The 11,315-nt window shown below is 36.5% G+C and overlaps 1 protein-coding gene across 3 annotated transcripts in view; it reads left to right on the forward strand.

Moving 5' to 3' along the window:
- The window catches only part of HACD3 (3-hydroxyacyl-CoA dehydratase 3), a 33,649-nt gene extending 22,636 nt beyond the window's left edge, over positions 1-11,013 (forward strand). For all 3 annotated transcript variants that reach the window (XM_057722922.1, XM_057722919.1, XM_057722920.1), the window contains 5 exons: positions 2,213-2,340; positions 3,801-3,913; positions 5,314-5,420; positions 6,046-6,177; positions 9,339-11,013. In XM_057722922.1, coding sequence (XP_057578905.1) covers positions 2,213-2,340; positions 3,801-3,913; positions 5,314-5,420; positions 6,046-6,177; positions 9,339-9,415 — 557 coding nt within the window. In that variant the 3' untranslated portion in view covers positions 9,416-11,013. The remainder of the gene's footprint in view (positions 1-2,212; positions 2,341-3,800; positions 3,914-5,313; positions 5,421-6,045; positions 6,178-9,338) is intronic.
- Positions 11,014-11,315: the final 302 nt, after the last annotated feature.

The following is an 11,315-nucleotide window of genomic DNA, read 5'->3' on the forward strand; positions in this document are numbered from 1 at the left end:
GAAGAGTTAACTCTTGGGCTTATGTAGAAACTCTTGTCCATCTCTCTAAGTGATACATTTTTATAAAATTTTTTCTAACTATAAAAATGTTTTAATTACTTAAAGACTTAAACAAAACAAAACAAAAACTCTACCATAATCCCATCTATCAGAGCAACAGATTCTTGGCACCTTGTTGTATATCTTTCTAAACCTATATAACTTTTTTAGGAACAGTTCCTAAAGTGGAATTACGAGATTAAAGGGCAGATTGTTTTTATTTTATTTTGTTTTAATTTTTTAAAATTAATTTTTATTGGAGTATAGTTGCTTTACAGTGTTGGGGCAGATTGTTTTTAAGGATTCTGATACATACTGCCCAGAAAGAGTGTACTATTTTATACTACTACCATTTAAATGCATTAACATATGAGTGCCTTTCAGTACTCTCAAAAAGTTTTTTCAAATCATAAAAGTAAATGGGGATGATTTAAGAAAGTTTGGAAAATGGAAGAAAACCAGAGAGGAGGTGTGGGAATATGGAAGGGGAGGTGAATAAGCCATTGTCCGTTACTGTTAATATTTCCATACATTTCCTTTTAGTTTTTTTTTCTCCTGCAGTTAAAAATTATAGTCATACTGTGTGTACAATTTTGCATCTTGTTTTTAAAACAGTATTATAAGCATGTTAATGTTATTAATATTCCTTACAACAATCATTTTAGAAATTAGATTTCTATTCCTGAATTGAAACGAGGATGAATTTCCCAAAAAATCAGAGGCAAATTAACAAGATCTAATTTTTATTTACCATATGACAAATCTAAGTCACAACTTTCTAGTTCAAAGTAATGGAGAACCTCATTTTTCAAAGCTAATTTGTCCAAGAAATTAATACGTGAAACCTCTGAAAAAAGATACCAGAATTTCATTGTAAGTGGAGACAAAAAGAGTTGATTGGGATTTTTGTCTTGACAAGGGACACTTAAAATTATGAATAAATTTTTTACCTTATATATAGCAAAATTTAAATTGTAATTTTGTATTCTTCAAAGAAAAGAATTGGTCAAATTTTGAACTTACTCATTGGTGGAACTTTTCTGGCAAAATTATACAATAACACTATATACCATTCTTCATTTCACATTTGACTTTGTAGCAGGATCATTTTTGAGAAAATATTAGCTTTTTCAGTCTTTGCAGTGGGCCTGTTTTATTCATTTGATATTTAAACTGTATTTTTTTGAGGTGCCTGAAGTGTTATCTTTGTTGATAACTTGTCTAACTCTGCCATTTCTTAGAGGCAGTACTTTAATAGGCGGGGAGGCAAGAATCCTAAACCTTCTACAATGTGCAGGATAAAGAATTGTCTTGCCCAAAATGTCAGTGGTGCCCTGGTTGAGAAACACTGCAAAGAGGAATGTAGGCGTGCAGGATGGATGTCAAGTGAGGATCAGTACGAAAAGTGAAGGATATTAAATTACGAACCACTCCAAATTGATACCACATGTGTTGACCTCATATAAGCAATAACTGTCATTTTCAATTGTTATAATCCATGAAATAGATATACTATGATGTACTCAAATTTTCCATACTCTTAGGTTTAGATCATTTGTTTCAATGCATTTAGAAATGTGTACTATTTCAGAGAACAATCTTGTTGCTAAAGCTTTTGTTCTTTTTTTTCATTTTAGATTTTTTTAGTTAGGATAGGTTCTGAGAATAAAAATTAATAGGATTAAATATATAAATACAGTTAAGGCTTTTGAAAATTAATTTTATTCAGTACTTTTACACCTCTGCATTTATTTATGATTGTACAATTTTTTTTGAGATTTTTAAAAGGCTAGGTTGCATTCACATATGTGATATAATTTTAGCTTTAAATTAAATGAGATAATGGATCTGAAAAGAATTATCATTGTGCCTGATACATTTTTCAGCATATAATAACTGAGTGAAGTCTAGGTATGCTTCTTTTCTTGCCTTTTAAAATTGAGAAGGGCATCCAGGATTTATGTGCTAACTTTCTGGTAACCAGTAGAAGTTACTATTCAGGCTGGTGGAGGCCTGCTCCCCTCCAGCTTAGTTGAGTAGTGAACATGAATCTGACTGGATGTTTATTATACTTATCCTAAAATTCCTTTTATGTAAAGAGTTATCTAGTTTGTGAAATACTTCTGTTGGAATTTGTCAGTTGATTTATCCTTAATATGTATATGTCCCATAGAGTCCTTCTATGACACGTTCCACACCGTGGCTGACATGATGTATTTCTGCCAGATGCTGGCAGTTGTGGAAGCTATCAATGCAGCAATTGGAGTCACTAAGTCACCAGTGATACCTTCTCTTTTCCAGGTATTAAACAGTTGAGCTCAAGGGTGGGGAATGAAAGGCTTCAGTGTTTATTTAGTAGGTGTCCATGTTTTGCTGGGAAGTCTCAATTAGTAAAAATACCTGTTTGCACAGGACTGGCATTGTTTTATCTGAGCAAGTTGGAAAACTTGACACCTGAGGGATATTTTCTAAAGCAGACTTTGCCATTTCAGGGCTTTTTCATTGTTTATAATATGTTCATGAAATCACAAAGTTATAAAAAGAGCTTTAAAACCAGGGAAGCTTGATTCTTAGGCAGGAGTGGAAAACCCTGCCCTCAGTCTTTTTAGGTGTGTGCTTGGTCTCCTCCCACCTCGGGTCAATGAAGGCGACATAATATCTAGGAACTCTCTTCACTTTAGACTTTCTTCCATGTGTGAAGGTGGCTGTTCTGACTCATGTGGGGAGTTTCCCTCCCAGTACATCTAGGTTGTTTCCTAATATTTGGAAGATTGCTATCAGGAATGGGACATCAAAGACTTTCAGCCTCCTTGCCTTGTTTCCTAGCTATGCAATTACACATTATTAAATATCACCCACCCAGACTCAGGGGGAATCAGATGACTGTTGGCTAGTCTTTTCTGGATGCTGTTTTCATAGTTCAGCCCTTTTTTGGCGTATCAGCTCTGGCATTCTGACAGTATCAATTGCATGGTAAAGGGTGTTACTACAATATTGTTATTTCTTGGTTTTCTGTCCTTAGAAAGAGGTTGTTTAGTTTAAAAAAATAGAAGGGGATAGTAAGTGACCCACTAATATGGAATTTTTTTTTTTTTATATCTAAGACTAGTACAAATAAGCATCAGGGTAGAATTTCTAGGGCAGGATAGGTTTGGTATCATCACATCGCATGGCTTCAGGGAGTGCCATTCGTATAGAATAGTGTGAGTGAATCCTTCTGGAGGTGGGCAGTGCCACATGTGTCATCATGGATGAATCTTGGGAATGTCACATTGAATAAGAAGCAAGTCAGAGTATAATACATAGAGCATGATTTAAAATCAGGCAAAATGAAACAATATGCTGTTGAGGAATACACATATAAGCAGTAAACCTATAAAGACAAGCAGTGGAAAGGTTAACACAAGGTTACTTATGGGGAGGAGAGGGTGTACCACATTGGTAATGTTCTGTTTCTTAACTTGGGTTATGCAGATGCAAATGTTCACTTGGCAGTGTTCTTCAAATGGTGTTTGAATGTGTGTAATATACACACACACACATAGACGTGTGTAATACACACACACACACACACACACACACCCCCACCTACCCCCTGTCCAGAAATGCTGGCTTGGGCACTGTAACTTGTTCTAAGTTGTTCTCAGTCTTTTCTATTTACCTTGAATTTAGTCGGGTTATGTTTCAGATAACACTTTTATATGTTGTTTTTTAAAAATATATTTTAAAACTTTTTTCTTTCTTTTGGGTCCTTTTAATAGCTTCTTGGAAGAAACTTCATTTTGTTTATTGTCTTTGGCACCATGGAAGAAATGCAAAACAAAGCAGTGGTTTTCTTTGTGTTTTATATATGGAGCACAGTTGAAATTCTCAGGTGGGTAGAAATGCCAGGATGGTGTTTGAGTTCTCCTACCACTCTGGAGCAGCTCTCATTTCTTGAGGGAGTTGCTGCCTTATCCAGAGTGTGGAATAATATCTCATTTGATTTGAGATTAAGATTCCGTGTGTGGAGAGTTCTACCTGCATCTATGTGCTCTGCAAAGGTGAGGCAGTTTTGGTTTTTGTTTTTTAATATACTTATATATTTATTTATTTGATTGTGCCGGGTCTTAGTTGTGGCATGCGAGCTCCTTTGTTTTAGCATGTGAACTCTTAGTTGTGGCATGCATGTGGGATCTAGTTCCCTAACCAGGGATTGTACCCGGGCCCCCTGCGTTGGGAGCGTGGAATCTTATCCACTGTGCCACCAGGGGAGTCCCTGAGGCAGTTTTTTTTAAAACAGTCAATGGATCATAATACCAGCCTGGGCACTGGGGAGCAGAGGGAGAGATCCAGAGAAATGAAAGGCCCATCTTACCCTTCAGGATCTTGCTGTCCTGTTGGAAAGACAGGACTCATTCACATGGAAAAATTCTTGAAGGGGCTGAAGGAACATCCCAGATTGGATGGAAGTAGTGAAGACCAGCCTTTGAGAAGGGGTGATAGAAATGAATCTTTTACTACAAGATTACTGAAGTTTGAGTTGACCTCTTTTCTGATTCTGCCATTCTCAGTTGTCAATAGAAGAAATATCTTTAAAAAAAATCTAAAGTAGATGTGTTCTCTACCAGACCATACATGTTCCATACTTTTCCCTTTTCAGTCAAGTGCAGCATTGGTTTTGCAAATTGACTCCTCAGCTCTAGGTTTGGTAGTGTTTTGGTAAAGTTGACAGTTAAGAGGGAGAAAAGATAGCAGCAGCCCTAGATTGTGTCTTAACCATAGTCTGTATCCCATGGCACCCAGTATACCCTCTAATCTACTTAACACAAAGGTGAAACAGATCATAGGTATTTAATATTAACTTTTACTGTTTGAGAAGAAACAGATTTCTTTTTTTATGTTATGTTTTTAAAAATAGAGTATGCCTGATTATAGATTAGAGGTCTTTTGTATACTTTAATTTTAGTAATGTTCATTTATGCAGAGATAAAGGGTCTGTCAAAGTATCTGTCATCTTTACCTACTTGGAACATAGATCAGAACTAGGAATAAAGCCAAAATGCTTCTGAGCATCCGTTCCATATACTGAACTTTTTCATAGAGGGTTCCTTTGAGACCTAAACTTAGTCTGCCGTTACTGAGAATTCATATCCTTTGAAGATGAGAGGAGGAGCACGATGGGAGTTTATAGTTCTGCTAAGAAGCCATATGTGGCTAATTGTGAAATTATTCTTCTGATGTTCTAGGGTTGCATTCAGTGGCTTTTAACATTGAATTCTTTATTTTCAATAGGTACCCCTTCTACATGCTTTCCTGCATTGACATGGACTGGAAGGTGCTCACGTGGCTTCGTTACACCATGTGGATTCCCCTGTATCCTCTGGGATGTTTGGCAGAAGGTACTTTCAGGAACTCTAGGTTTTATATCTTAGCTCCAAGGGATACCCAGACCTTTCTTCCTCCCTCTGCCAGCCTTAGTCTGATATATGGCTGCTGGACTTTTCAAGAATTTTTCTAGTGGCTTCCTTCCATAATACTCCTGGTATCCAGACTGTTCCAAGGAAGTAGCTCATTTTGTTAAGATTTGGAAGCTGGGTGGTCGTGCACTGCATGCTTCCTATTTATATGGTACTTTTAATTTTCCAAAGCAAGTTCTTGTTGGTGAGTTCATTTTATTATGACAAACACCTAATGAGTGAGTCAGGTAGGGATTTTTTTCTCCATTTTATAGAATAGGAAGCCCAGTGCTATCAAATGACTGTTCCTTATTTATTTTTATTTTTTTTTGTCTTTTTTTTTTTGTTTTTTGACTGTTCCTTATTTATCTTTGTTGTCAGCTTGGAGGCTTATTTCCTAGGAAAGCTAGGGGCAAAAAAAAAAAAAAAGGCGTGAGCCCATTGTACAAAGGGAGGAGGAAGCATTTTCAACAAACCCAGAACTGAAACTTTGAGGGGTTAGAAGTTTCTATCGATAGATGTGACTGTATTTCATTTGCTTCTAAAAAGTTCTTGTTTCTGCTTTCAGCTGTCTCAGTGATCCAGTCCATTCCAATATTTAATGAAACAGGAAGATTCAGCTTCACATTGCCATATCCAGTGAAAATCAAAGTTAGATTTTCCTTTTTTCTTCAGCTTTATCTTATAATATTATTTTTAGGTAAGTATTGGCTCTGTAATAGACTTTTTTCTGTTACTTCTTAGAAAGTAGTTAAATGATACAAAGTTTTAAAAATCCTTATCAATATTCTTACTTTCAAAAGAGTAGAAGTAAGTTAGATAACAATTGCTTTGCAAAACAGACCCATTAGGAGAATATGCTGTGTGTGGAAGTATTTCTTCCCATATCTCCAGTGGAGTTATATCCAGTGAGTTATCTTCTGAAATGCTCTTGGTCATTGGGACTTCATCATATTTCATGTTTAATACAATATAAGAAGCTCTTTTAAAACTGAATAAAAAAAAGAATAAAAAGCTCACTTTACTTTTACTAATTTCAGTAGCAGATTCCTTATCCAGAGGAATTATTACAGAGGTAGTACAGCTAGCAGCAAGGAAGGAAGAAAGAAAGCAATAAAGGCCTCTGAACAGCCAAGAGATATCAGAAAGCCTTCTACCTAACACTAGGAAAGCCCCCCACTCCTCATGAAAAACCTTGCTTATTTACTAATTTACTTTTATATAAAATCATAAATTCTTTCCTTAACTCATAAAAACTAAGAACTAAAAGAAGGGAAAGAGAAGTAAACCTAAATTATTGCAAATATGAGAGATTTAAAAGCCTTCCTAACTATGAAGACAGTTTAAAGTTCTAACACATTTTACTTGTAATATATGTATTTCTCCCTGTTGTATTTCACAAAAGTCTTGAGGTGGCCTTAAGTATGGCTGTATGGTCTCCTGGCAACAGATGGATGTGACAGCAGATAGTATACTAGTTATCTTTTTCTGTGTAACACATTACCCAAAAACTTAGCAGCCTAAGACAGCAAACATTTATTATCTCGCGTGCAAACATTTATTATCTTGCATGTATTCTCAGAGTCAGGAAGCAGGCTAGCTGGGTAGCCCTGGCTCAGGGACTCTCATGAGGTTTCAGTCAAGCTGTCAGCTTAGCTGGGGCTACAGTTTCTGCAGACTTGACTGGAGCTGGAGGATCTGCTACAAGCTGGCTTGTGTAGCTGTGGACAGGAGGCTTCAATTTCCTGCCATAGTTCTTCTCGTGCGTGCTGATGACTTGGCTTCTCCCCAAAGCAAGTGATCTGGAAGAAAGCCAGAAGCCACACGGCCTTTTTGTTGTTGTTGTTTGTTTTTGCTTTTAAAAATTTATTTATTATTGAAATATATTTGACATAAAACATTGGTTAACTTTAAGATATATAACATGTTGATTTGATACTTTCATCAGTTGTAATGATTGCGATAGTAGTGGTAATTAGCACTTCTATCATGTCCACAATGCTTTTTTTTTTTTTTTTTCACAATGCTTTTAATAACCTAAACTCAGAAGTGACAGACTGTCGCTTTTGCTGTATTTTCTTTGTTACACAGATAACCTTGTGTAATGTGGGAGGGAACTACACAAGGGTATGAAATACCAGGAGGTAGGGATCATTGGGGACCAGTTTGGAGGCTGGCCTCCCCAGACTGAGAGGGAGACCACAAAAAGTAAACCCAAGACAGAAAACCCAATGATCTTGGTTATTTATTTAGTTGGCTGTGCCGCGCAGCCTGTGGGATCTTAGTTCCCCGACCAGGGATTGAACCTGGGCCCTCAGCAGTGAAAGCACGGAGTCCTAACCACTGGACCACCAGGGTATTCCTGCTCTTGGTCATTTAGAAGTTGGGGAGAAGAGACCTACACCCTTTGGGAGCCCCTCAGAATTAGCACATGGCAGAAGCACAGTTAAATAATACACATTATGGGGGTAGGTCATCTGCCAAAGGTTAAATTTTATTCTATTTCTTCTTTTCCATTTCAGAAAGGGTATAACCCATTTCAGAAAGATTTCAAATCAAAAATGTTAAAATATTTGGTACTTGAAAGAAGTAAGCTTCAATTTGTAAATGCACTCATTAAAAGAGCACTTTATTACTGGATAAATGTAGTACTACTGTAATTAGGCTCCATGAACCTGCTGAAAGTGTTAAAAAGGAATAAGTATTGGAAAGACCCTTAAATTGTTTTACTAAAGAAGCTACAAGGGTAGATGTATTTTATTTACTTTAAAAAAAATTATTTATTTATTTATTTACTTGGCTGCACCTGGTCTTGGTTGTGGCACACGGGAACTTCGTTGCAGGGTGTGGGATCTTCGTTGTGGCATGCAGGCTCTTTTGGTTAAGCGGCATGTAGACTCTTAGTTGCAGCACGTGGGATCTAGTTCCCTGACCAGAGATAGAACCAGGGCCCCTTGTATTGGGAGCACGGAGTCTTAACCACTGGACCACAAGAGAAGTCTCGGGTAGATGTATTTTAACGTGCACTAACGCTAGTAGCTTTTTTCGTGTTGTTTATGCTGTTGCATATTCTAACTTACAAGGTTCTGTACTCTATATTTAATTTGCCTAATATGAATATGTAGTTGTTCTTATTCTTCAGAATGAAATAAATCCTAAATCTGCATAATTTAGGAGCAGTAAAACAACCAGTTTATATTTGTGTATAGATCAAACATACATTCTCTCACAATAAGCCTGTAAAATAAGTGTTTTTAACCCTGTTGTACAATGAGAAAACTGAGGTGAGGCTAAGCTACAGAACTACTCAGTGATCACGTAGGATTAAAACTTTTTTCTGGCTCTGAAATCCTGTGTTTTATAGTTCACTGAATTGTACTTCCTAGAAAAGCGTCTCATACCTTTTAGGCTATTGCTTAATATATATTATTGCATAGCCTTGAATTAAAAATTAGGTTCTCTCTGTTTCAGATTTGTGTATTTCATTTTATGTAAATCCTGCCTTAAAGGAAAACAGAGAATACTGAACTCTAATTAATGAAATTTCTACGGGAGACGTGTACTGATGTCTGCAACTTACATTGAAATACATAAAAAACGAGATGGGAATGAGTATGTGATAAAGTAAATGTAATAAAAAGTTAGTGTTCACTGTACAATGATTTACTCTTCTGTATATTTGAAATTTTTCATAGTAAAATATAGGATAAAGTAAAATTGTAAAACCCACTGGGGAAAAATTGAATTGTCTCTAGTGGGATATGAAAAACAGACAACTAGGGACTGTTCCTGACCCAAGAGCTTCTGCTTATAAACAGAGACAGAGATTCTCATTTCTAATTGGCCTCTTTTCTTTTTCAGGATTATACATAAATTTTCGTCATCTTTATAAACAGCGCAGGCGACGCTTTGGGCAAAAAAAGAAAAAGATCCACTAAAAAGAGAGATTTAGATGACTTGCCAGTTTGAGCCTAATCTATAATTCTTACAGTTTTACCTTCTTGTACTGACATAAAAGTTTTTTTAAAGTTAAATGATTACATTCTCAGTGAGGCTATCTTCCTTTTTCTCCAGTAACATTCCTGAATTTACTGTATTATCTTAGTGTAGTAGTTGCATGACATGGATTCCTGATAACTGATGACAGGTTCATTCTTGTATATTCTGTTAGCGGCAGCAAAGGACTCAGCCCTACCCCCACCCACTCCATGTCCAGTCAATCTGTTTCACACGGGCCAGAGATATTTCTTCAGTGCTCTGATACTACCAGCTACTGGCTATGCTTATAGCTGGGATTTATTCTTTTCAGCTGTTGCTTGTGAAAAAAAAGCAAGTCTATGTTGCTGTTTAGGAGGCTGTGAAAGTGATTCAGATAAGGACCTAATATATTCTGTACCCAAGGGGCTACTTGTTAAGTGGGTTGGTATTGATTTTTTTGAAAATCAAGTTTGACTCAGTCATTGATAAAACATTTCTGAGTCCAAGTAGGGCTGGAGGACACTTATTACCTCAATCTTTGGTCTAATATCGTATCTGCGTGGGCACCAGAGAGGCACAGGGTGATTTGAGAGAAACCAGTTAGAACCTTGGAACACCAGGATCACTTACTTCATTCCTAGCTAAATCCCAACTATTAGAAAACAATGAGATTTTAAGAGTTCCAAACCCAAATGGCGCCACAGGGATCCAAAGGGTGAAACTGGCAGTGCAGCCTGTGGCAAACTGGAAACATCAGAGTAGGCCACCCTAAAAATACCTACGAAACTGTCTTAGGCACAAACATAAAACATAAAAAAGCTCAGTCTTTCTTCCCTTGCATTGACTGAGTGCACTTACTTGTGTACCTGTCAGAGTGAGTTGGTGGGATTGTCTGTTTTTGAATAGGCATCAAAAACACTTGCTTTTTATTTTGCTGTTGTTTCACCTGTCTGCAGTAGGACAGTGCAAACAGAGTGAAAACTTTGGCTGGAGAACCACCAGCTGAGCCTTTAACAACTTCTGGCAAGAAATCCACCAACAGAGGAACTAAAAAAAAATCTAGACATTCTGATTTGGCCAATGTCAAAAACATCAGTTTTCCTTAATACATTCCAAGTAAACCAAATAAAGTAAGTGCTAGAAGTAATGTTTGTATGTAAGAATTTAAGGTGTGATAGCTCTTTTTGTTCTGCCATTCCCATTGTTCCTGGGGGAAAGGGGACTCAGTGGGTTATGCTGTTTCTCTGAGCCCAAGATGAAAACTTGGTTTGACCTAAAGACATCTGATTTGCATAGGCTGGCTAATTTTTTACAGGTTTGTTGCACTGAAGGATATTCTGCATGTCTGCAACTTCTGTCAACATTTGTTTGTATTAATTTCTGGTGTTCTTTCAACTGACTTTCTATGTGTAACTGAGCAGATCAGCTTTACAGCAGATTATGCTGTATCTTTGTGGCAGAACCTTGTATTCTTAGTGATTGTTATAAACCTCTTTATTGCTGTCTGAGAAAGCTAAAGATGGTGTATTTCTATTAAACATTTACAATCAAAATACTAGTAACTTGTGTTTAGTCTGATGGTTTCCAAATTGTTAGTGATAAATTCTTTTGTTTAGACAAAATATTATGTAGGCATACCTCGTTTAATTGCACTTCACAGATACTTGCATTTTTTTAGAAATTGAAGATCTGTGGCAATCCTGTGTCGTCAGATGATGGTTAGCATTTTTTAGCAATAAATATTTTTTAATCAAGGTATGTACATTTTATTTGCGACATAATGCTGTTGCACACTTAATAGACTACAGTATAGTGTAAACATAACTTTTTCATATACTGGGAAACCAAGAAATTCATGTG

This window comes from Hippopotamus amphibius, chromosome 2, assembly GCF_030028045.1.
Source record: "Hippopotamus amphibius kiboko isolate mHipAmp2 chromosome 2, mHipAmp2.hap2, whole genome shotgun sequence".
Taxonomy (NCBI): Eukaryota; Metazoa; Chordata; class Mammalia; order Artiodactyla; family Hippopotamidae; genus Hippopotamus; species Hippopotamus amphibius.